General features: G+C 45.4%; 1 protein-coding gene across 2 annotated transcripts in view; it reads right to left on the bottom strand.

Moving 5' to 3' along the window:
- Positions 1 to 26,716, bottom strand: part of LOC144114508 (negative elongation factor B-like) — a 66,558-nt gene extending 39,842 nt beyond the window's left edge. The window contains exons 1-8 of one of the 2 annotated variants that reach the window (XM_077648301.1): positions 25,999 to 26,716; positions 24,030 to 24,146; positions 23,158 to 23,496; positions 21,661 to 21,809; positions 8,529 to 8,631; positions 8,355 to 8,450; positions 6,863 to 6,922; positions 3,434 to 3,587 (exon numbers count right to left, since the gene is read on the bottom strand). In XM_077648301.1, the coding sequence (XP_077504427.1) occupies positions 3,434 to 3,587; positions 6,863 to 6,922; positions 8,355 to 8,450; positions 8,529 to 8,631; positions 21,661 to 21,809; positions 23,158 to 23,496; positions 24,030 to 24,146; positions 25,999 to 26,307 (1,327 nt within the window). In that variant the 5' untranslated portion in view covers positions 26,308 to 26,716. The remainder of the gene's footprint in view (positions 1 to 3,433; positions 3,588 to 6,862; positions 6,923 to 8,354; positions 8,451 to 8,528; positions 8,632 to 21,660; positions 21,810 to 23,157; positions 23,497 to 24,029; positions 24,147 to 25,998) is intronic. The other variant, XM_077648300.1, reaches the window with a different exon arrangement.
- Positions 26,717 to 27,267: the final 551 nt, after the last annotated feature.

Below are 27,267 nucleotides of genomic sequence, written 5' to 3'. Positions count from 1 at the left end.
GGTGCGGCTGTTTGTCGGAGCTTTGTGCTGCCAGAGAGTATCTCAATGTGTGAACGTTCGATTCTCTGCTTCTACATTGCGGTGGGCACCATGCGCAAACAAGTTCTGCTAAAACTGGGCTTTTGTGTTGAGGTTTGGTACCTCCCACAGTGATTATTGCACAAGCTACCGTGGTGGCTTGTTCTGAGCCCGTGGGTGGTTGTAGCGGGCTATGTGCCTGGTGGCTGTGATGTGTTGGCTGTTACTGCGGCATACCTATGAAGCCCAGCCAAGTCCAAAAGACGACTGGCCGTGTTATGGGCAATGGTACTTCGTACCCAACTGCAGTTTGGGCTAGCCGACTTGCGTTGATCGAATGCCGCTATTTAAAACTTCTTCAGTGCATGCTCACCTCGACCTGTTTGGTTTGGTTTCAAGGGGTTGAAAGTCCCAAAGTGACTCTGGCTATGCGGACACCGTAGGGGAGGGCTGCGGATAATTTCGACCACCTGGGTTTCTTTAACGCGCACTGATATCGCACACAGGCAGGCGTCTAGAATTATGCCTCCATCTAAGTGCGATCGTCGCAGCCAGGACTGAACCCGCGTCTTTTGGGTCAGCAGACGAGTACCATAACCACTGAGCCACCATGAAGGCTTTGCCAGGACCTGTGGCGCAGGGTATTTCCCAGAGAAGATAGGGTAATGCAACTGAGACACCATGCCTGTTATGTAGATATCAGTTCGGCATTGAGTCGACGCATGTTTCTGCGAAGTCTATGCAGTCATCGTCCAAGGAGACGGATGTAATGACTGTCAGAACTGCTGTCCCCGTCTAACCTCCTGGCTACACGAAAATTGCCAATTAAGCTGCGACTAAATGTGTTTGCGACTAAATCTTGTGAATACACAAAATCACATCTCCCAACAAGGCTGTTTGTTATATTAAATTTGTTTGTTGCACAGAATCGCTATTCAGGCTGCAGTGGATTAATAAATGAGAATTGTGCCGTTTACGCCACAAAGTCACACTCAGGACTCCGGATTAATTCAGAACGCCTGAGATGCTTCAATGTGCGCTGACATCGCACAGCAGACGGACGCCTTTTTCGTTCTGCCTCCATCGAAATCTGGTCTGCACTCTCCGTAGTCTACTATATATGTGTATCACTCTTGACTTTCCGAAGAACCTCCTACGTAGGCACACTACATGTGAGATGGCACGGTAGCACAGCAAATAATTTCAGTCAGCATTTCATAGCCTCCAGCAGTTTGCACCTGCTGTGCATTTTGGTGCCACAACACACGGTAGTATGAAAGGCAGAAAATATGCCAGCAACCTTTATAACAAATATGCACCTGCATAATTTGCACACGACTTTCGGATTCGGTGGAGCATTTTGTGGAAGAACATTAATAAGGGCAACATAGCCACTTTAGCAGGCACACTGCAATTCTTCAGTACTGAAAGCCACCAAGTCCAGTTTACAGCTTCAAGTATTTTATCTTTTCGTGTGAACGCCAGCCTAGCTTTGCTAAAGGTCATCAGCCGCACAGCATTTTCAGTGTCGGCGTAAAAGACAAGCTAGATGGGACGAACACCAGGGGCATTTTCGTAAATAATTTTTGCTTCACTTCTAAAAGTGCACTGCACTATTTGAATAAAATGTAGCGCAAAACAGACGAGCACAGGAGGAAAACATGACAAACACGAGCGTGAGGAAGACACGACAAACACGAGCGTGAGGAAGACACGACAAACACGAGCGTTCGTGCTTGTCGTGTCTTCCTCCCATGCTCATCTCTTTTGCGCTACATTTTATTCAAGTATGTGTCACCAACTCGCCCAGCAACAAGTTTTATTGCACTGTGCTAGCCACTAAGTTACAAATGTCGCCATTGAAGCGTCGCACTGATGATTTCCTTCCGCTAACGGCGCTCACATGTATAGCGTTGGAGTTATGCTACCAAGCACAAGAGTGCAGGGTTGATTCCCAGCTTCAGAGCAGTATTTGCGATGCAGGCGAAATGTGCAAACGCCCTTGAGATTTCTGTGCACATCAAAAAACCCACTGCCGCAGTTAAACAAGCACACGTACATGCCACGACACCGAACAATCCTACAATACCTGCATTACGGACAACGCAGCTCAGCGACTAGACGCGTCTGCGTTGCATGGCACCGTCTCTCCACGTTCAAGGGAAGTGCAAGGAGCGGAAAACAAGATCTGGTCACACCGGTGAGCACAGTGTCAGCACCTAAATATATTCTTAAACCGTGGGTAGATTGCAAATTTTAAAAAATGACAACCGTGATAATGCTCTTCAAGTAGCCAAAATTTTATCCAATTTGCATTTTTTATACAGCGTTATGCATGAAAGCAGACCTTAATCGCAAAGTTCTTTTCTGAATAATTATTTTCAGCTTTTCTTGACAATTTGTTGCTGTGGATGATGTGCTTCATGGATAGTCTAGCTTGGAAACCATAATGTCTACAATAATAAGGCACGAGTGTATTAATTCTCTGTACTAAAGATTTCTCCTGTGCTACCTCCATGTGCAGCTAAATAAGGTTCAACTGTACAGCAGCAAATGAATTATTTCATGTAATTATCTTGGCAGAAATGTACAGTGAAACGTCGTTAATTTGAAGTCATTGGGACTGTGAAAAATATTCGAATTAACCAGGTTTTCAAATTAGCAGCGCACACGAAAAAAATGGTACCCAGGCAAAAAATTTCGTTGTGGAAACATGCTACCTTTATTGCATGCACTTTGTAATTTCGTAATCAGAGATGCCAGTAATCTAACCCCCTAGCCACAGCACACTACACCAAGAAATCGCACGAGAAATGGCGGGCCAGCATTGCACGCAGTCAACACGACTTGGGCAAGGAGAAAGAATGGTCATGTTGCGAGATACGCACTGACACTGCTATGGGCGGGACATGCTTAGATGCCAGCGCCTCCGCTACACACTGCCTCGACGAAGCTCTGGGAGCACATGACACTGAAACTGGTCTCCCCAGCTGCATTGCAGTGAAGCACGTCTTCTCCTCTGCAGACACGCTCTTTGGCAGTCCGCAAGCCATACCATGAACTGGTTTTTGTGTTGGGAGTAATGGAGCCGTCATTTCACCGGGTTCATGGCAAAATCGGGATAGGGCACTCCCACATAGCACCCGAGATCTTCGAATTAACTGGGCTGGTGCAGGCCGCTTGTTAGAATTATCACATAAAATTTACATTATTAGAAATTATGGGGACCACAAGAATTCTTTATCCATGATTTCGAATTAACCAAGCTCGAATTATCAAGGTTTGACTGTAGTCACAAACCAACCATTACAATACATTCACACAAGGGAATACTTTCACATGCCAACATAGCATGTTCAGTCCACTGCGCAGAAAAAGGCAATTACAAACGAAACAAAGAAAAAGAAATGCTGACCAGTGTGGAAAGTGTAGTAGAGAGCTAGCACGCTGGTAACGGCATTCTCTTGAACATAGGCCTGATAAGCGTCGGGGGGTGGTCCCGAATGCTCAATAGTTGTGATGGCAGACTCTCGGTCATCCTGAGGGAGCCGGGAGTTCAAGCTTCTCACCTGGAGAGAAGAACACAGAAGACGCTTAAGACAAAACCGTGAATAAGCTCAGGAAGTTTTGAAAGTGCCTTTGAGGACAGCTACAACTAACAAGCACATGCACAAGAAAAAGAAAGGGTTTTCAGTGAAGTGTGGTTAGAAGCAGGATTGCAGGCATTAAGGTTACAATAGACAAAGACAGTAAACAAATAGACTAGTCAAACAAAGTAGTGAAAGGAACCGTAAACCAGAGTATGCCACTCTGCACTGGATGGAAGAAAAAGAGGGTTGTAAAATGAAATGAGGTGAAGGGATGGCAAGGTATGCACACAAGGCATGCATATAATGCACATACAGAGCAATCTACCTTGCTATAAGTAAAAAAAATATTCAGGAAACTTTTCTGCAGTACCTCACTTGCCTGCCTTCACATCTGTTTTAATTTCTGCACAGATAATGTGAGTACCGTGCACTAAGGAAAGTATGGAGAACGGTTGTATAAGGCCCACATTTTCTGGTTGCAACATTAGCACTCCATTGCCGTCCAAGATGCTCATCCAATATCATTAACATCTGAATTCCAAAGTTTATATTCAATGCTGAATGGCTTGGTGCAGAACTAGAACTGAGGTTCTCTATTATTTTAGCCTCGGGGAATCCCAGTAATTTTTCAAAAGATACTAACAAACACCACGTCTTGGCTTCCTGCCCGAAACGTATGCAAAAAGAAAAGCATGCAGAAGCATGGCCCCTCAAAAAATGCCGATTAAATTAATAATGACTTGCTGTTGAGTAGAAACAGCCTGCTATGAGCAAGTACAGTATGACTAGCCTTAAAATAAAGTGGGTAAAAGAAAGGCGCTGGTTGAGGCATGCATGGATCTAGGCACTCGAAGAACTCGAAAAATGCTCCAAGGAACCAAAGGGTTCTATAGAACTCAGTTTGGAAAGCCCTGAACAAGAACAAATGGCTGATGGTATGAATTTTTCATATGCCACAGCAGCAGGATCTGCAACACCTGTACTGCACATGCTGAGCAGCAAGTTCTCTATCATAGAAAAGATGATAGTATTTCAACACAACTTAAGCCCATGGCCTCTACTCATTTTAATGACTGTTGCTTTATTTCAGCAGTATAGAAATAGCAGTTGGAGGATATAGATGCAGCTGCAACTCACGACATAATGCCCCAAACACAAGGAGATATTTTTTATTTTATTTTATTTGTAACTTCCTTTCAGACACAAACGGTCTAGCATGAGAGCGCAAAAGGCAGATCCTCTCTGCCTGATGAGGGCCCTGTCACCCATACAGTGCTCAGTCATGTACAAAGGATCACAACATTATACAAGTGCTAACTCAATAAAAAAAAAACATCCAATACAGAGTATAGTCGGTTCTTGAAACATGTATGCTTAATGCTTTGAATTGGACAGTACGTACGTTATGAAGCCATTTTTGAACCTTTTAAATGCTCTACATTGCTGCGATGTGTCAAGATGTAGATTAAGTATGGTTATTAACATTAAGGTCTAAAGTGTGAATTGAAAATATATTAACCATTTATATGTCGTCAGCTGTCCAAGCTGAACTGTCGCTTTTTACTGTTCAGAATCATCATCCAATGGTATCACCTAGCAGTTCAAATAACTAAATTACTTTGACACATAACCTAATTATTAAATGTGCTGGAAAATCCAAAACAGGTTGACTTATTAGAAGACTTAATAGAAAAGAATTCTCATGCTCAGTGGATCAGCCACACAGCTGGACAAGGACTTATGGCGACGCTACTAACAGTGCTACTAACAGCAGGCTCCACTGGAGGCATATGTAAGTATGCCACAGCATCAGTCTCACTTCTATGCTGTACAGGAGGTAGTACTGCGGGAGTGCATGAAAATGAAAACGACATAAGCTTTTCGTGGTAGCGGAAGCTGCAGCCCAGGTAGCTAGGCCAGACAAAGCACAGAGACCGAATAAAAGTAGTGAAATAACCGAAATCTTGCACTGTCTTACATGCTGACTTCATCTCCAACTCCACTAGGTAAAGACTGCACTACCCAAATGCATAAACCAGATGTTTCAGGGCAGACTGCCACTAGCCTTTAAAAATACGGTTTTTGAGGTCAAGAGAATCTTTTTGCGGTATAGTAATACTAGTGTTGGCGGACCTCAAAAAGCAGGTGAATCTTGTTAACTAGTAAAGTTATTAACTACATTCTAATACTAAACTTTTTAACTATAACCAATAGGCACCTGATTGCAACTAGATATTTGTAACTGGCCGTTATTAATAGCCATATCAGTCCTTAGAATTTAGAAAACCCGATTACTCTCGCCACTGTGGCTTGCCACGGGTATTGTTGCATTTAACCTCCACCAAAATGTAGCCGCTGCAGCTGACATTCAATCCTGCATCCTTGGCTTCAGCAGCCAACGCCACTGCCACTAAGCCAGTGCGGTGGGGTCACAGTAAATTAATGTCTTCAGTGCCACTTGAAAGAAAGAACATGCAACAAACAATTTCTGCCTCCACACCTTTAAATGCTTCTACAAAAATAAAAACGTGACCATGCACAAACACTGGGAACTGTGTTTTGGTGTGTCTAGCACTTAAAAGCATATTCATGTCTGCACAGCAATAGGACATTCCCTGTGTGTCATTAAAGATACAGAAAGCACTGTTGAAAAGGACAAGCTGGAGGCACAGTAATTACTTCTTGAGACATAGGTAGGTTCATTACAAGTTATGCTGTGCAGTAGTGGCCAGGCCAGAAACAAAGTGAGGGAGGAAATAGTCAAGTCAAAGCTTCCCTGAAATGTGATCAACTCCATGCAAATGAAGCAGTTTCCTGCCCACCTCCCCAAAAAGTTGGGCAGCATGTCAGTCTCCCTTTCTGAAAAAAAATTACGTTTTAGCCATGCTGCAGGTGGTGGCTGTACTTCATCATCAACCAAGCTGAGTCCACTGAAAAGACAACAGCCTTTCACACTAATTTCTGACTAACCCTGTTCTGGCCAGTCATGGTCATACAACTCCTAAAAATTTCCTAACCCAATCTCCGTCTGACCTTCAGCTTCCGCTGGCTGTGTTTTTCTTAGTACGCCTGTGGCTTCCCTCGTTGCCTCCTATGCAGACCTAAGAGATCACTGGTTATCGGTCTTCAACATTACATATTCACATCTTGATTTGAATTTGTTTTTCACATTTTCTTTCAGGACTCCACATCTGCCCATTTTTAAAAGCACTCTTAAAAAATGGGCAGTTTTAACAGTCCCTAGCGCTTCTTACCTGATCATCAACCATTAGCGACATCAGAGCAGGGAGAAACTTGGTGACGAGCTGTACATCCTACACAGAAGAACAAATTACAAAATTTCCAATAAGTTTCATAGCCAAGAAAACTTACACAGTTGTTTACTAAAATTTTATGAACAAAAATACTAAAAGTTAATATCAACAATACAACGCATCTTTTTGTCAGAAACTGAATAAAATGAAGGGAGACCTTAGGAAGTGAGATCAGTCTACTTCTTTCGGTCCCCTCCCCAAACACAAGTAACACTGCGAAGCAAGGTGCGTAGAATAATGCAATAACATGTTTAACAATGTGTGCTGTAGTATTTCTTCCTGTACTGGCCGTTGAAGAACTGCCCTTACTGCTGCAGCACTGTTTGCACGATAACAGATGTGTTTTGGGACATTTTATCACCTTTTTCTTCCAAATCAGCATGCTGGCAAAACAGCCTGCCAATCTCTGAGAGCATGTTAGCAAAAATAATGCGCAATGAGCAAGCACTCACACTCAGGTTTGCTGGGCATACAGGTCAGATAGTATAAATGGGTAAACAGGAAGAAGCTGCATGTCACAAAGTTCCATTAAGGATGAGAAGGTTCATGCTGAAGATTAAAATTGATTTTTTAAAAACTGTTGTATCTGTATGCCTCGTTTTTTTATGCTGTCCCATAATTTCATTGCTGAAATTGACAGAGAAGTACCGTAAAAATTTTTTTCGTGAACTGTTGGGAATTGTGCATTGTGAAGAAACACCTGAACAATGGGTGTTTTTCTCTGTTACAGTTTTCTACCTAGATACTCACCTTGCAAAGCGGATTTTTTCATGACAGACTTATCTATTTTGAGCCCGTTTTTGTTTTGTCGCACTCCCAGGACCATAATGCAGGTCAAGACATTCTTTGTTTTTTAAAAAAAAATTGTGAATTTTAAATTTTTGTATGAAATTTTCTTACCACTTTATATGCGTCAACTGTCGCTGCATTGCAAAAAATTCAAAAGTAAAATTTATGCTATGCGAAACAAACATTTCAAGAATGTCTTGTTTTGTAGCATGCCAGTAGGAATGCAATGAATGTTGAACCAGCCTTCTGCCACACTTTCTTAACTCTGCAACTTTTTCGCAAGATTTCGAGGAAAAATACACACATTAGAAATCAATTTTCTGGAGACAGTATAACAATGAAATTTTGTGAGAACAGTCCTAAAATGATTTCTAATATGGCAAAAAGATTCATATAAATATATCAATAAATAAAAAAATTTTGATGAAAGCCACGTGGAGGCGACTATTTTTGGTCTGCAATGAAATGCTCGCTAAACACATTTGTTACTAAATCATACACCCTCTCTGTATACATCGCATAAAGCAGCCCACATAAATGTTCAGTCCTTGCACGCTGCCTGCACCATGCAAGATATTTGCCATATTTTGTAGTGGCTTTAGGTCGACCGCATCAAACAAGGAAAAACTATATTTTGACTTACTAGCTTCGGCTCCTTGTACTGCTGTGTGCTGATCATCTCCCATGCCTGAAGGCCAAGAGCCAGCATACGCAACACCAACACCAGGACCTGGTTGTCCTGCATGCACCAAAATGTTAGGTCCTCGTGCTTTAACCAGTATGCTTTAACCAGTTTAACCAGATCAGTATGCCTCACCCTGGGAAGCCCTTCGACATTGATCAGGTGGTTGATGATCTTCAAGGCAGACTGGGCTAAGAAGTTGATGGCATATGGGTCACACAGCGTCATGGAAAGGTCCCTGCAATGACAAATGGCTCTATAAACCAGTGCTCATGTATTAGACTAGAAATGCCAGATTTGTGATGCTTTTATAGTAGGCTTATGATAACAAACTAGGAGACGGTGCACCTGTACTTAAAAATGACAAATTTTATAACTTGCGTTGGCTCTCTATGCTTCTCATGTACAGGTGAGACCAAAACAAACAAAGCACACTTCACTGTGCTAACAACATGGCAGAAATTGAGACTCGTGGTCTGCTCATGAGTGAATGCATTGACAATACTGCCGTGCACAAACATACCCTACCCTACGCCTCAATTTCTGCTAGATATGTCCGAGTGTCACTAGAATGCTACACTCAGTTATGTTTACGTCTGTCCAAACCTCTACACATACCCTGCATTGATCTGAAGACTGCAGGTACTAGTACAAAACTGGTTTTAACCACTCAGAGACTGAGCTAAGAAAGGGTTCCCCCAAGATAAGCAACCAAATGTGCCCTCATTTTCATCTTCACCCCATTCACAACTTGCTTATTCAATCTGAAAAGGTGGCCAGTACTCATAAGTGGGCACTGTAGAAACAATGTAATAAGGCTGTCAACAAGCTAAACAAACAGTGTTTGAAAAATTGAAATTAAATAAAGTGAAATTCCGCCTCCTACTTAAGCTGTAGTAGGCAACAGTACAATGAAAACTGTGAACGGAAGTGAGATTCCACAGCAAAAATGTCAGCTAAGAGGGATGTGAGGTTGCATTGTTGTCAATAATGTGACCATGCCAGGCTCTACGGCATCACGCACATAAAAAATTTTCCCATTGGTTAGGTACATATGGTCAGTGTGCATGGCATGGACTACATAATCCTCTCTGCAGATGGATAATTGTCCACAGTTTGCGCATCTTTCACAGCATGCATGCCTGTAATTTGCCTGCCACTGATTCTGTCTGTACTACAGTTTGACTGATATTTGACCTTTCAGTATCAAAACGATAAAGTTTACCTCTACAAGAACACAAAACTATTAGTTAGGACGTTTGAACATGGTGAAATTAAACAAACAATCTTAGCAACCGATAACAAAACAACAGGAGTTTGTTTTGTTTAAAAAGAGCCTCCCTTAACAACTTTCAATTCCTTGTAACCTTTAAAATCATATTTAAAAAATGCACAGGTGACCACACAATGTGATGCAACAAAGCTGCATTAGCAGTGCAGTTGAACCCGCATTTATAAAACTCTCTAGAAAACACCTAATAGTTTGACATAATGTGTAATATGATATAAAAGTAGCAGTAAATTTAACAACACGCAAACTCATTGAGATAGAAAAAAATGTATTTCTAGGATAGCCACTTACTGCATGCAGATTACCGAGTGAAATAGTCATGAATTTTTTTATATGTATTTTTTCATTTTCACTGCCTCGGAGAGAACATGTGCAAAAAATGTTTTAATGTTATCGATGGACTTTGTACAGCTGAGACCACAGACTTCTATCTATGCTCAATAGTGATGAACCATGCTGAACGCATGGAGCATGTCGAAGCACATGGGCACAAGTTCTCTCAAGTCTTGGTCGCAATTCACATCAGTGGTGTCCTAGTTATCAGCGATGTTGGCAACAATGTATTCGTCCGCAAGATCTCCCACGGTCTCAATGCTGTCGTCTTCGAAGACAGTCTCCTACGGTTGCCCCATCATTAATAGCACCAGGAAATTCGAACCACTGGTTTCACAAATCATGCAATACCTGCGACGGCTTTGTCGTGCTCACCCGACAAAGAAGTTGTTCAGTCTTCTTCGGGAAAGCACAGGCCCGAATGTCGGAAGCAGTTCTGTATAGTTTTATTTTTGGCATCATTCCATGACCCACTCAGCACAGACAGGGCACTTAAGATGTCGACTTTTAGGCCTCTTCCAGTCCCCAGGCTCTCGTTCAGGTGTTTCCTACAACCAACCTTCGCCCCGCGGATTGTCCCCTGTTCCAATGGTTGAAGCACCAAGGTAGTGTTTGGCAGCAGGAAGCGAAGCGCAATGTTGCTCAAACTAGCACAGCAGTGGTAGGCACAGATGTTGTCCACGATGAGGCAGACATTGCGATCCTGGCCCACCAGGTTCTCATTCCAAGATCTGAGCCACTTGGAAAAAAGTTCATAGGTCATCCACGCTCTTCGATTGGACCTGTAGGTCACCGGAACTGAAAGCGCATTCTGCAAGCATAGCAGATACTACTTGCTTTTTCTGCCGGGTCTCTTCTCCGCTTTAGCCAGAATGTCAGCCTTGTTCTTCAAATGGTACTCAACGTGCTTCTCGAAACTTTGTATACTGCGGCGACTTTGGATTTCTTCTCACCTCATTCAACTAGCTTGATAATTTCCACTTTCATAGAAAGGCAGAACTTCTGCCATTCCACGGCTGCCATCACATGCACACACAGAGACAACGAAAGTGCGAAATTTCCAATGGCAGCCCGATGTGTCCGCGCGAAATGCATGACAACGCAGGCACAATACCGTAACGTGTTGAAAATGCATATTCTGGTTGGCTGGGTATGTGCCCACCGCCTAGGTCATCCACATCATCATTGGTCTGCGTGCGCTATGTAGCACCATAGCACCAATACCACCCACAGGTTCATGTGGAAAAGCTAACCTCCAGAGAAGTGCTGAGGAAAAGCCAGCTTCTTGTGTCGACTCGAATTGTCTGAAGTTCGGTCTATCGGACATGATGGCTAATTTTGTACGATATAACCGCACATTTTCCTATGCATGCACGTTGTATCTTTAAGGTGCTCAGAAATTATTCGATATAAAGAATGTGATTCGATAATTTGATCTAACCAAGTTCGATATAATCGGGTTCGACTGTATTGGTTGTACATTTCGCTTCTGCAATGATCGTCTTCCCATTGCATCTCTGAATTGTATTTTGCTGTCGCTTTTTCGTTCCGGTGACATGTGGGCTTCGTAAAAGGGAGTAGATGGGTGGTGAGTAGCGCCTCCTGAATGGTAGAGGTGGCTGATTGGTGACAGGGGAAGCTTCTGTAGTGTAGAGGTAGGTTAGTTGGAGGTAGATGGCAGCTTCTGGATGGTGAAGGTGGGTGGAGGGCAAAGGTGGGTTGTTTGGTGGTGGGTGGAGGATTCTTGAGGGTAGCAGTGGCATCACAGAGCACCAGACAGACAGATATTGCAAAAGTGAGGGTAGTAATCCTAAACCATTAAAAAAACTCATTGCCACAGCAAGAAATCGTACAGTATAAATGTGGCCAGAAAAGAGGCAAGAGAGAAAAGAGATGAGTGGTCTTGACATTCACAAACACGTAGGCTTAAAAATCGTTATTAAACTTGTAACAGTAGATGCTTTAGAATACTGACTAAATTAGATATTTTATAGCGTTTCACATATGTACTAGTTATTACTGAGTTTGCATGGAATAAGCTACAAGTGTGTGCTCCACACAAGAACTACAAGTGTGTGCTCCCCAAAAGTAGCAAGTCATAAATTAAATAATAATCCAAACACATCACTGTTGGGGCTCCTGGTTTCTCAGCAATTCCACAACAAATTGCAGATTTGACCATTTTTCGTGGAATTGTGTTAGCAGCCACATTCTCTTTTTTGTGTTATTGTTTTTACGGATATCACTAGGAAAGACGAGACCGTAGGAAGCGATTAATTTCATAATGTGAATTCTCTCGAAGGCTAGAATTCAGTAACGAAAAGTTCTGCTGATGCCCTGGCAAGCTTGCTCCCCTCCCCATCAGCCCAAGCAGGCTAGCACAGCAAGTGCTTTGCCTCTGGTGACAACTCGTTCAAATTCTTCTACCGGAAGTCCTATTACTGATGCCTCATGAAAATAATATTAACAGTAGTGGCAAAAAATGTTTCCAGTTTTTGAATAGCACTCATCATTAATTCTGCTGGCTTCTTATTGTCATGGCACAAGGCCGTCTAGGAATTAAAATGGGTGGCAGGCAGGTGCCAAGTTTTTGAAGGGTTGCATCCTGCTTGCAGAAATGGCCAGAGCAGCAGGTTTTTAATTTTAATTTGACTTGACTGCACACTGTGCATTATAGAGAGATAATTCAGTTGCTGGGGGCATTGTGCCAAACAAGCGGCAATCTTCAAATGGAATACCAAGCACTACCCGACACTGAATTGCAACGGCCACAATCAATTTTAATGATGGGGTATTTAAAGTATGCAAGGCATGTTTAAAAAATATTAGTTATATATTTATTTTGTGTGTGTTATGCTTCTTATGGAACAATGTGAATTTTTAATTACGAAGTTGAGGAATTAAAAATTTTTCACCACAGAAAATTAACTCCTGTCGCACGGGCATTTAGAAGGCCTACAAACCAATCGCCTATTGATTCAACGACCAACTGAACGCTGCTAAAGAGGCAACTTTAATGGCCATCTAGTCAATAGTAGAGAGAGGTTGGTCAGATGGTTCTTGATAATCACAAAGTGAACAAGGGAGGAAAAACCTCAGGGTGCTTGCCAATGTTTTGACAAGAGGATTTGTCTTCATCTAGTCAAAAGTCTATAGAGTCAGAGGAGCAGCGTGGAACAATATCGATATTTCAAAGCCCTCCGAGTGGCAGCAGCGTGCACTCTCGCATATGGAGTGCTCGCTGCAATGCGATCAGGAATAAGATCAGAACAGTATAATTGCTGAAAAAAAGTTGTGGAACTTCAAAATATTGATATGTGCTACTGTAGAAGAAGTAGAAGCGCCTGCATTTGTAGAGGAAGAAGTTGGTTCTCTCTCGCTTGTGCGCTCGGACCACTTAAGGACCGCCGTAGTTTTCCGTCTCTGCTCCGGAGGTTCTCTTTCGCGTTGCATGTTACAGTTTGGTGGAGCACTGCTGGGTATGCTTCCTGACCACTGTACTCCGTACAGCATCACTACGGACCTCACACCTGTTCACCAGCGACCCAGCCGTCGTTTCCGCGGAGAGTCACCTGAATTTGGGCCCCTTCCCCTGCCCACAAGAACGACGTAGCCTCAGCCACCAAGTCCAACCGACATGGCCACTGACACCAGGCCCCTGGCGCCAGTCCTTTGACACCTACCGTGAACACCGCCATCTTTTCACGGCGACATGTTCGAAGATGCTGAAGATTGGCTGGAGACCTTGGAGCGGGTTGCCCGCTACAACGGCTGGAGCGACGAGCAGAAGTCAATAAAGTATACTTTGCTCTGGAAGAGTCTGCCCAGACGTGCTTTGAAAACCACGAGACTACCCTTCCCACCTGGGAGACGTTTTGCCGGAATCTCCAGGCCACAGTCTCCAATGCCGACCGCCAAAAGGCTGAAGCTGCGCTGCACTCCCGATATCAGCACACAAACGAAAGTGTGCGCATGTATATCGCCGATATGGCCTGTCTTTTCAAGTGCGCTGACCCCAACATGACGGAGGAGATGAAGCTTCGCCATCTCATGCGTGGGGTTAAGCAGGAGCTGTTCGCGGGACTCGTGTGCAGCCTACCTCGTACTGTGGTGGAATTTCTTATGGAGGCAACCACCATGGAGACGACGCTCCAACAACAGGACTGCCAGTATAATCGGGACATCAACAACATGGTGCCCGAATCCTTTTCGTCATGCCTCGGCAGCAGTGCAGACACCTAGTGCGAGATAATTCACTCAGTTGTCCGGGAGGAACTCCAACGGACCCGTCTGCCCCAGGTTGCGCTTGCACCGCTGGCAGTGCTGATCGAAGTCGCCAGGGACGAGGTGCGGCAGGTTACGCAGGCACCTCCTGTCCCCAAAGCGCCACCCCGGTTCGATGACAGACCCATGTAAGCATTCGTCGCACGGCTGGCTACAGTCCCACTACTCCGACGCCTGCAATGAACAACACCGGCACAAGTCATGCAACTGCGCCTGGCTACGGTATTACCCCGACATCTCCCTTGAGTAGCATCACCCCATATTATGCAACCGCACCTGCTACAGCTGGGCCATGTCCTCGGAAGTCGGATTTGTGGCGCACACCGGACCGTAGGCCTCTCTATCATTGTGGGGAGCCGGGTCATCTCTACAGAGCGTGTCCGTACTGCCAAGTGGGTCTTCGCAGTTTCCGTCCCGATGCACCTTGTCCTCAGAATGGCGAACGACCGCATGAGATTGCGGAGCATCTTTGGGTGCGCCAGAAACCTGTCCACTCAGGAAGGCACGAGTCCCGTTTGCCTTCAACCCGCTATCGCGCTTCCAGACCCGGCCGCCAGAGTAGCTCTGCTGGCCACCGCTCGCCAAGCCCGCGTTGCGAAAACTAACACCAGCGACCTCTCGGGGCAAGGCTGCTGACGTTGGGACGTGTCAAGATCCTCCATCGCGAAACTCTTGAGAGGACGATACATGGACAGAGAGAAGAAGTGACAGTATCCGATACGCTGCATCCGATTTGCATGTGACAATTTATGGCACTGAGATTATCGCGCTGATCGATACCGGTGCTGATTATTATGTTATGAGCCATGCCTTTGCTGGAGAATTTAAAAAGGTTCTGACACTGTGGATGGGGACCAACATTCGCACTGCTGGTGGCCACCTAATTTCGCCTGTGGGCAAGAGCACGGCTAGAGTTGGCATTCATGGTTTCACGCACGTTGGTCAATTTGTCGTGCTCCAGGAGTGTTCCAGAGACTTGATTCTGGGGATCAACTTCCTGCAGGCAAACGGCGCTGTGACTGACTTTCAGGACGCACGTGTCACATTCTCGACCAAACAGGCCATGGCCCGACTTGACTCCCGAGATCCCTGCAGCAACGCTCTGTGCATTGTCGAGAATGACGTCACGGTGCTGCCGTGGTGCAGTGTCCTGGTGCTCGTGTGGAACGACCTATTTCACGACTACGAGAGTCTGGCGGACGGCCATACTCCACTGCTGCTTCAGCGGGGACTTGCAGTAGCAAGAGGTCTCGTCCAGCTACGTGATGGCCATACCCACGTCCAACTGACCAACTTTGCCAACAAATATCAGCACCTTGTCAAAGGCACGGCTACTGCGTTCTTCCACGACGTTGCTGAGATCTCAGGTTTGTGCACCATGGGAGGACCCACTCCAGACAATGCTGGTCCACACCACGTTCTTCAGTCAGCCAAAATAAATCCGGCCCTGCCATCGGTTCAGAAGGATCTTCTGTTGGACCTCTTGGCAGACTTTGCGGACTGCTTCGCTCCGTGCTCGAAGGTTGGCCGAACTCAACTTGCCAAGCACCCACCGTATCATCACTGATGACACTACGCGACCTGTCTGCCAGCGCCCATACCGTATTTCCCCGATGGAACGAGAAGCCATTCAGAATCAGGTCGCCGAAATGCTTGCAGACGATGCCATTGCCATTCAGCTGTGCACCAGCCGATCGGCATCGCCTGTGGTTCTTGTAAAAAAAAAGAACTATGCTCTGCATTTCTGTGTTTACAGGAAACTTAATACCGTGACCAAAAAGGACGTTTACCCGCTGCCCAGGAAAGATGAAGCGATCGACCGATTACGGGACGCCCGATACTTCTCGTCATTAGATCTTAAAAGCGGGTACTGGCAAATCGAAGTGCACGAGAGAGACCAAGAGAAGACGGCCTTCGTGACGCCCGACGGCCTCTATGAAGGTGCTCCCATTTGATCTGTGCTCAGTGCCGGCCACGTTCCAACGCATGATGGACACCGTTCTCTAGAGCTTCAAGTGGCAGTACTACCTGGTGAACCTGGACGATGTCGGTATATTTTCGACCACCTTTGACCAACGATTGGAGCAACTGCGCATCGTGCTACAGGTGCTCAAATCTGCTCACCTCACCCTCAAAGCCGAGAAATGCAATTTTGGTTTTGAGGAACTTCGCTTTCATGGTCACGTTGTTAGCGCACAAGATATTCGCCCGGACCCTGACAAGGCCGCTGCCGTCTCAGATTTTCCACGCCCAAGTGACAAGAAGGCCGTACGCCGATTTTTGGGCCTGTGCTCCTATTATAGGCGCTTTGTTCCAAGATTTCTTGAGAATCGCTGAACCGTTAAACTAACTGACTCGCGACAACACGCCCTTCCTGTGGGGAAGCGACCAAGAGGCTGCAATTGTTGAGCTTCGCAGCCATCTACAACGTATTCCGATACTCGGCCATTTCGATGAACACGCTGCCATAGACATCCACACATGCCAGCAGTGTTGGCCTTGGTGCGGTACTGCTCCAGTGGCAAGACGGTGCAGAGCGGGTCATCAGTTATGCCAGCCGAACACTTATACGCTCAGAGATCAATTATTCTACGATGGAGAAAGAATGCCTTGCAGTGATATGGGCCATCAGCAAGTTCCGACAGTGCCTCTATGGGCGACCCTTCCGTGTGGCAAGCAACCACCCCTCCTTATGCTGGCTGGTGAGCCTCAAAGACCCCTCAGGATGCTTGGCTTAGGCTTGCAAGAATAAGACTTAACAGTCGTCTACAAGTCGGGTTCCACATCTTCACTTTACGATCTGGTGTTCTCTACAAGTGCAACTTTGCCAGCAACAAAGAAGCGTTCCTGCTTGTCGTACCATCACTGCTGCGGCCAGAGATTTTGAGTCCCTGTCATGATGCACCCTCCACCGGCCATCTTGGAGTGAGTCGTACACTCGCGCGGATTAAACAAAAGTATTATTGGCCCAAGTTACTCCCATCGGTGCGGGCCTACGTAAAAACCTGCCGTGACTGCCAGTGTTGGAAGTCTCCTCCGTTGAAACCAGCCGGAAACCACCCTGTCGATCCACCGAAGACCCCTTTTCACCAAGTGGGCATGGACCTCCTTGGTCCTTTTCTGAAGTCTTCGTCTGGAAAGCGTTGGATCGTCGTTGTGACCGACTACCTGGCATGACACGCTGAGACCACATGCCTTGTCAAAGGCACTGCTGCTGAAGTGGCACAGTTCTTCATCCACAACACTGTCCTGCGTCATGGAGCCCCCGCTGTTGTTGTTACTGACTAGAGGACTGCTTTCAGTGATCGCTTAACCCAGTCCGTGATGACTCTTGACGTACACGAGCCATCGACGTGCTACGGCCATTACGTGCCTTCCATGCATCACACCGGTCATAGCTTTACAAGAGAATGCGCAGCTCAATACCATAGATGACCTGGTGCATAGTGCAGCAGTGCCGTGATGCGTGCAGCCTTAAGGACAGTCTATCAAATTTCACGCATGCACTGAGAACTTATGCAACATCACACTCCATTCTTCAGCTGCCAATACCAGTTCTTCCCCCATGGAAGTTTGTAAAGCTCACCGACAACAAGCCAACAGATAATCGCCGACCAACATCTGCTAATTCGGCATCATTGCTTCGCCAGAAATTTGAAGAACAAGATGCTTGCCTGCCTGAAGGATCCATTGTTGTCTACGTAGACGCAAGCATCCAAGCCTGTGAAGCAACAACAGCAATCTACTGCCCGTGCAGACCTGCCCTGAATCAAACCTCTAGGTTTCAGCTTACGGGCTGAGCTCATTGCAGTTCAAGAGGCACTCTGCTCCGTGGCCGCCACAACTATGCCCCTGCGGCCCGCGTTGTCATTCACACTGATGCCCTTTAAGTGCTATGACGTGTTATGATGCTATGACGTGTTAGCCGCTGTCCAACGATATGTCAGGACATCCACCGGCCTGCAGCACGCATCCCGCAGCCAGTACATATTGAGTGGGTCCCACGGGATCTGCTGACCTCTCAAAGCCAGGCAGATTTAGTGACCCCAGGCTCATCATTGCCTCGGCTCCTTCATTTGGACAACTTCACCCTCTTTTCATCAAGAAAGGAGCTCCTCCGGCGCTGCACACGTGCTCTCATCCCTCCGTGTGCGGTAACCCTCCCCCGCGGTCTTACTCGTGCAGAGGAGGTTGCGCTTAGGAGGATCCGGGTTGGGGTTGCCCTCACACCTGCCATCACTCGGAAGTGGCCTCAGTACCGAGATTTCTTTCCTCGGCCAGGGTGTCCGATATGCAAACATGATGACATTGAAGCCGACATTGCTCACTTGCTGTGGGCCTGCCCAGCTCTCAAGCCTACAAGGATCCGGCACCTGAAGGTAGCGGGTCTTTCACCAAGCAACCCTGCTTCATATATTGCCTGGACGCAGGGACCATACCATCGCTCTCTACTGGACTTCATCAAATCAGCTAGCCTTTTTCCATTAATTTAATCATTACTACATATTTCACCATACATTCGCCCAACATTGATGCCCTGAGTCAATAAATCTCCCTTAAAAAAAAAGAAACTGCACACAAGCCAACATGCTTTCTATGTATGTTGACATCAAGCACCGAACTTGGGACACCATTCTGCCGTATGTAACGTTTGCGTACAACACCGCCCTGCAGGAGACAACCCGACTGACTCCCTTTCAGCTCGTCTACGGTTGGCAAGTGACCACTCCGTTGGATGCTATGCTGCCCGTTGACCACCACTGCAACTCTGACGCTGACCTCAACACCTTCGTTCAGCGTGCTGAGGAAGCACGGCAATTGTCATGCCTGCGAATTAACCATCAACAGGAGACTGACGCCGCTAGGTACAACCTCGGATGCTGCTTCGTCAGTTACGCGCCTGGCGACTTGGTGTGGGTTTGGACACCTGTTCGTCGCCGCGGACTTTCTGAAAAGTTGCTGCACAGATACTTCAGCCCTTACGAAGTAGTGCGCCACATCAGTGATGCGACGTATGCAGTTGTTCCCGCCCAAGCGGCTTGCTCATCGTGCCGGTCGCACCGTACTGAAGTCGTGCACATTGTTCGCATGATGCCTTACCACGACAGACTACCTGACTGAACAGTAGTTCACTGCAGCTGTGTTTTCGCTGACTTTTCCCTCCTCACCGCATCGTGTTGATGCTGCAGAAAACGGGGGCAGTTATACGTGCCACTGTAAACAAGTAGAAGTGCCAGCATTCGTAGAAGAAGAAGTTGGTTCTCTCTCACTTGCGCACTCGGACCACTTAGGGACCGCTGCAGTTTTCCGTCTCTGCTCCGGAGGTTCTCCTTCACGTTGCACGTTACAATATACAACTTATTTTAGAGAAAGAGAGGCAGGCTGGGTCACAAAAACCTGCAGCAGGCATAATGCCATTATTTAAAATGATACAAAAACAGCCGACACCAGCTTCCTCAAAAGTGCGGAAATGCTACTACAGCGTGTCCAATACAGTGAAATTAATTTCAAGAGGGATTAATAATCCTGCAAAGGATAAACATTCTGCTTTCAGTCTTTTCAGGTTAAACTGATGAGCTGATTGCTGCATGTCTGCAGAATTACTGGCAGTGATGGTGGTGCCATACTATCTTGGTGCGAGATACTCAAATCTCTTAATAGTGATCCATTTTGCCATGAAGCAGCAGCACAACTCCTTCGAGTTCGATTGAGAATCTCGAATGCTCTAGACTCAATAGCCACATGAAACTGCCCATGTGAAAGGGGTATTAGTCATAGCATATTAAAGGGACACTGAGGAGAACTCTATCATTTTTTTTTTGTTAGCAAAATCTGATACTTCGGCATTTCATGGCTTTGTTGCCGCTTGTCCGGGCGCGAAAGATGCATTTATTTCAAAGAAATTTGGATTCGAAGTTGAGAAAGTTTTTCCCGCCGCTCTGATTCAAACTCGAGAACTCTTATGACGACACGGAGAACTCTTATGACGTCACAGAACGGAGTGACGTGATACGTGACATAAATGCAGACTCCGTGATTTCTGACAGCCAGCGGTGTGGTGCGCAACCTTCCTTTGCCAGCCTCAGAGATTCGTGGGTTTCATGAAGTAAGGAAAATTCCTCCAAGGTGGCGCCTCTTGTCCTAGGAAGTCATCACGCTTGTACTTGCGAGATTGGCCTGTGGCGGTGACACCTGTATTTTGGTTCTTGCTATTTTCTACATTACAAGAGCTTTGTTTTCAGTAAGAGTGGCGTTTTTGTGATCAGGAGCTGCTATTCTATCGATACAAGCCAACTTCAATTTCTCCTCAGTGTCCCTTTAATATATTTCGTAAAACTAGAGCCTGTGATAACTCAAATAATGAGCTATAACTTTTGACTTTATGTAAGGCTATTCTATGTGACAAAGATCCAAGATTTTATCGAAATATTTTAATTTTAACTGGAATTTACTTTCTCCCATGGAGGGTGCACTGTGAGCAAGGCAATACAGACAAGTTTTTAGTTTAACAATCTCAACAATAAAAAGACACAAAGGCGGAGCATACTAGTCCTTCAAGCTTCTAACATCAGAAGCCCTTGCTGTCCCCATCATACATGCCACTTACATTTAAAATCACTCACACTTACCAGCAGGGCTTCAAAAGAGTACGTATTGAAATTCCATAGATGCCGCTCTCCCTACAACAAATACCCCATGACCTGTTCACATTTCAGGCTCCCTTTAATGTGGGTACGTACAGTTGTACTCAGTATGATTTGCAACGTATCAATAATGAACCAACTGAGGATTCTACTTTATACAAATGAACACTTCTTCACATAGAGCAGCCAACTTGTATATACATTCAGTGCACTTTGCCCTTTACATCGACGGAAAGCTGTATCAATTTACAGCACCACTGGGCTTTCACTGCTTCGAAAACTGAGCTCCTACCACACCTCTTGCATTGCAGGTCCTACTGTGCGCGATAATACACCCTTATTCAAATGAATACAGCCTCCTGCATGTGTGAACACAATAAACTCTGCCCATGCAGCTGGGTCCCTACTAAATCAGCAGAGCTGCAGAGTGGGCAGCAGTTAGGAAAAATTTTCATCCTCACTCCTGAGAGTTTTGGAGTGCCAAGAGCACCACAGGCACCCCACCACATGGCCTTGATTTACCCCTGGGCACATGTGTGGTGGTTGCATACTTTTTACAAAATCTGTTCCCATCAAGCTTAATGACCAAACAGAACAGATGACAAGCAACCATAAACCATCTTGCCTTGGTTACTGTTACCCTAGTAGTACATCTAGTACTGATGAGCAGGCTGTAGTATTGCAGAAGAAAACATGCTCAATGGCAGGCACAAACCCGAGCACTTGTTCTTGGCCCCGCTTGATGCTGTCAAGAAAACCCTGAAGCTCTCGGGAGCGCTTAGTGTCGATGTTCTTCTCCCGGATGCAGGCATCAAGACACCATGTGAACTTGTGGCAGGGGTCTACAGCTGTGATGTCCTGGATCTGCATTTCAATAATTAAGTGCATTTTCTTTTCCCACTGTATCCTCTAGGACATTAATATCCTACATGACAAGAATTTTACAACACACAAGAGCAGCTAACGCCGCTTATATGAATTTCAGCCCTGAAAAAAATTCAGAAGTTATTCTTGTTTCCTTTCCCTCTTCATTGTTTGGTCACCCTTTTGTCACACCTATATCACCTGTGGTTCCTAGTTCCTAGTTTTGCTCCAGCACTGTACCTCTCTCTCATGCATGAGGGCACCCTACACAACAATGCAGAACGTTGTGAGCTGGCTGTGCAATCAAATTCTTATTATGCATTCCCAACTTATGTGCTGTCTTGCATTTTGTCCGACAGTATAGATGTGGGTAACTGGTAGGTTTGCTACAAAAATGATAACTCAACGTTCTAACTTAGCCAAAAACAGATAATACACATCCTGCCTCGCAAGAGTTGCTGGCAAAAGCAGTGTGAAAATGTCAGTTGTGCAAGGGGGTCAGCAACTAGATGACATAAATGCATTACACCTTGCTTACCCCACACAATGCACCAGTCTGGCATTCAATTTCAATTTAATTCACCTATTTATTTTCATGTGCCTAAAAACTGACCCTCATGGAACGAAAAAATAAGCCAGTTGCCACTGATTCGAATCATCCAGGCCTAATTACACAACGATAAAATCAAAAACCTGTCACAAACGGATTGATATGTCCGCCAGTCCGTGCCAACCAATAGGAGTGTGGCTTTGTGACAGTTTTATGATTGTTATAAGATTGTGATCATTCTGCAATTCGGCCCCAGACACTGATGCCTAGCATCCACAAATTCAGCAAAGGCAGAAGATGAAAGCAAACTACAGTGCAGGAAGCTGTGCTACAGCATGCTGCACAAACTTCACAGTAAATGTTTGTTTCATGTTGGCCAGCCTTTAGAAAGCACAGATGCACTACTTTCTCTAGAGCTTGCTGCTTCTGTTGAGCGTATACAGTCACCCTGCTTCTTTCTTGGCAGATGTTTGTGCCTATAAGTTACAATGAGCTTCATGAAGTTTTAGCAATACTTAAAACACTGCGACATTAGCCTCAGCTGTACAGCTTTGTTCAACTCAGAAAACCTAAGCATGATATGTAATATTACTGAGCCATAAAGAATACATGATACATCAAAATACTTTTTTCTCTACAATTTCCTGTGATATTTAGCATCCACATTTGATATCACTTTGACCTTTCGGCATTATCGAGACAGCTCCCTGAGTCGAAATGTGTAAATGAAGTTTAAATGCATTCTAATTAGGCAAAACATGTAATATATGTATATGAAAAAAGTAAATATGTACGCACCTCTGAGTCATGCAGAGCCATGAGCAGCTCCACTCGGAGGGTGCAGTAGTGGACATTACGTGTCCGCAAGAAAAGCGTGCGCACAAACTGGAGCACCATATCATAGAGGACGACGTTGCGCCCCACCATGACCAGGAGGCGTTGCAAAATGGCCCCTTGGCGGCGCTGCTTGGGTGACGAGCCAAAAAAGGAGGATGCTTCAGCTGCAGTCGCCCCAGCTGCGACTGGTGGTGTCAAGCTCCACAGGGCCTCGTCTTTCTCCCTGATGTACTGGGAAAGCAGGGGCAACACCTCATCCCCAAAGAGGCTCTGGTGTTCTTGCCAGATCTGACGCTTCACCTGCACATGGGACGGATCCGTGAATGTACCAAATCTCCAACTAGCACAGTCGGACTGGGCATATGGCCAGAATACGCATACGACATTGAGCCTGTACAAAGCCACACAGCAATATTTCATCAGATTTTGCAACAGTTTTTAATACATAATATGTACACCTTGGAAGTGTGCACCTCCAAAGCATTTACAGCTCTAGACTGTATGGTGGCACTTGATGGTGATCACCTAGTTTTGAAACACTGCCACAGACCAGCACTCCAATTGGCATGATCCTTTTAGGAAAGTGGCAGTACTCAGCCAAAAAAAACTTTCTAAGTAACTGTTTCTGGGGGCATGTATTCATGGTAACACAGGCAATCCTTAAATGGAATGAATTAGTAAAGGATGACAAGGAACTTTTTATTACATAATGGCAAAAATGCAGCAGTGAGCTTAAGTGCAAGCAGCTTGTTGGCAGAGCACATAGCAACAGGAAGGCTTGAAATGTGTTCTTAATGTAACAACATCAAGACATACTTCACTTGGCCACTTACCTGGACATCACATTCTTTGTAGAGGGTTTTATTACTGACCAACTGTTTTAGATATTTTTCATCCACATGGTCCATATTTTTCATTATGCGCATGACCACAGGGCGAAGTGCTGGAACCTACAAGCAAAAGAGGTTTGCTTATTAACAAATTGTGCTCTTTTATTGGTTGCATATGTTGTTTAAAAATAAGAACAATACTCATAGGCTACCCTAGCCTGCATTTTTATTTTGATGCCTATAAAAAATATTTTGCCAACACCGCTGGTTTTTTCACGCTTGCATTACACACAGAGACCAGATATTGAGACCTGCTCAGTATAGTAATCTATTCTGCGTGAATGTGTACTTGCTTCGTTTGTGAAGAAGTGGAAAACTGCCATCGTCAACAAATTCAGTTCTCAAAACGGAGTGCTCAGCCTGCTGAGTGAACAAGCATTACTACCTGCCAAAGAAACAGAGCAACATGCTGCTGCTTGTGACCTCTGTTCTTTTTCGACACATGACAACATGAACCTAGTGGCTGGCAAGACCAGCCAACCAAAAATGTTGGTTTTAAATTTCTACTGTATGAAGCAGCCAAGTACTGATGCCAGATGGACTACACTATGAAAAGTTCAAAATGCAATCTCTCAAACAAGTTCAAGCATGAACAAACCAGTGGTACAGGAGGAAAAATTTTTGACTGGTGTCAAGATCAAAACACAGGCCATCACTTTGAAAACAAGCATGGCAGTGCATGCCACATGGTGCAGGCAGAACAGTCCGACAAGTGGCCTGTAATAGCTCGTCTTAAAAATGTACAGGGCACATAAAAACTCAGTGCAAACGGTCTGCTTTTCAGCAGTAAATTCTGACACTTAAGAATGCTGTGAAGCTCTTCTCAGAGGTGAGAACAATACTTCTCCTACCACCTAAATAGGTTTTTGGGTTCCGAGGTGTTGCAACTGGCCCACTACATCACCCAAAAGCAGACCCTGTGTCCTGGGAACTTTTGATACACCTGTACTGTTGCTATAAAAGTAACGCAAACAGCGCGACACCTACCCGCTCGACTGTTCAAATTTCTTTTCATCACTTTGTACCTGGGAGGTAACAGAAAGATGCTAGAGCCACCAATGATACAATCATGGACCACTCTAGTGTCTTTGTGTTACCATCCAGGTACAAGCGCAATTAAAAGAAAATGGAACAGCGGAGCAAATAGGCACCATGTTTTTTGCATTTCTTTGTATCATCCCTGTACATGCTTCCTGCTGCCACCCACCAATTGTCTGCAACAATCATTTGGTGCCAGCACTTCCTAGCTGCTGCTAATAAAATGAGCATATGAAAGCCCTGCTCACTACCCTGCTAAATACACGAAACACACTATATGTGTCACAGCATGTTTCTTGGCTGCCCATTAGCAAGCATCCAGTTTGTCAGCCCTTGCTTCCCATGCAGCATGGCACTGTCCCTTAACACTGAGCACATTGTTCAGCATGCTCAGTTGCTCCGACTGTGTTGCACAGCGTGACAAGCATGCTCTTCTTTGAAAGCAATCCACGTTTATTTTTTACTCATTTCACTTACTGGAGCATGCACACAAGCCTTCACTTGAAATATTTTCGCTACCACGATGTGCTATCAGCAACGACCAAGCTATCACGCCATGCAGGCCACTTATAAGCCTGCCCTGCCTGTCGTGCTTTAAACCTTCCCATCGTGTACATGCAGGTGTAATAACAACTGCTCTTTGGACTGTTGCAAACCGGTTTAGAGAGCTCGCGCTACCTACAGCCGTAGCGCTACCGCTTCCACCGTGCCAGAGCCAGGTGCACACAAGAATCATGCGAGAAATATGGCGGCGCCAAAGAAGCACTTCTGGGAAAGGTCTAGACCTCTCTATGATTCTCTTTATTCATAAGAAAGAAACGAGGCTTCGTACACGTGGCCGCAACCTCGCAAATCAACCATGCTGAACCCGCACCTTGATAACTGGAAAACTTTTTTGGAGCATCTCCTTGAGCTTTTTATCCCTCTCACGGCCTTCCTGCTTGCCCAGACCGTCAATCTGCTGTAGAAGCCGTTCTTTGAGCTCTTCCAAAACTGAAGTATGGAACTCAAGCCGACAGACGCCGTGCAAGTCAAGTAGCGGCAGCATAGGCCGCAGAGACGGCAACAAAATCCCATTTTCTTCTTGAAACTCTTCAATTGCGCGCAGTGGATCCGAACAATTGGTTAAAGCTTCACGAAGGAACTCCCGACCTGGAATACCAACTTCTTCGAGGCCAGCCATGACGACAAAGTTGATGTCCCGCGCTGAAATAACAGACGTTTTCGGCTCTTGACCCGGTCACCGCACACCTTTTCGCCCTGGATGTTCAGCAGGCTTGCCTTGGCTGTTGCGTCGGCAGGAGACTGAAGCGACGCTTGATCAGAATTCTGTACTTCGAGTACGGATCGGCAGGCGAGAATCGCGAAGGATGCGCCGACACCGTTGGCTTTCCGTCTGGGGAGACGTTCTTCAATGTGTAGACACGGTTGCCACTCTTGTCCAGATAGTACATCAAAAGCATTTTATCCCTTCGGGATGCGTCGAATTTGGGAAGGAAAAAACACAGAAAAACTGCACAAAGGACAACACTAAAGGCACGCAAACGCCGCCCAAAGATCAGCTTCACAAACACTACCGCGTGCACGCTACTAACGCTTTGCTAACGCTACAACCAGGGTTGCCAGATCGCTCTGACCACAGGTAGCCAAATTGACTGCCAAAGTAGCCCAAAAGTAGCCAAAAGCGAAATTTTTAAGTAGCTCAAAAGTAACAAAACTGATTTTTTTTGTGAGCTAACTAATTATGTATATTTATCTAATTTTATGTGAAGGTATTTACATATTACTTTTGCTATATCCCGCCCCGTGAGCATCATCATAAAGGAGTTTTTTCCCTCCATGCGCACCATCACTGAGGCTACGTGCCACGAAATTCATCTAGATGCTGCACCAGTTTAAGGAGTGCAGCAACACGGGCATGCAAGCTAATTCATAAGGCAAATGAGATCTTCATCAAAAATGTCGTGTTTTGTTTTCTCAATGTAAAAAAAAAAACAAAAAAAAGCACAAATAGCGCTCCTTCCCCCCCCCCCCCCCCATTCCTTCCCCAGTCAGTATGCAATCAGCCATACAGTATAGTTCAACCTTACGACTATTTCCTGGAACACAACATAATTAATGAAAAACTACAATTAATTGCAAG

This window comes from Amblyomma americanum, chromosome 1, assembly GCF_052857255.1.
Source record: "Amblyomma americanum isolate KBUSLIRL-KWMA chromosome 1, ASM5285725v1, whole genome shotgun sequence".
Classification (NCBI taxonomy): Eukaryota; Metazoa; Arthropoda; class Arachnida; order Ixodida; family Ixodidae; genus Amblyomma; species Amblyomma americanum.
The sequence above is the reverse complement of the archived record's forward strand: the minus strand, read 5'-3'. Positions and strand labels throughout refer to the sequence as shown.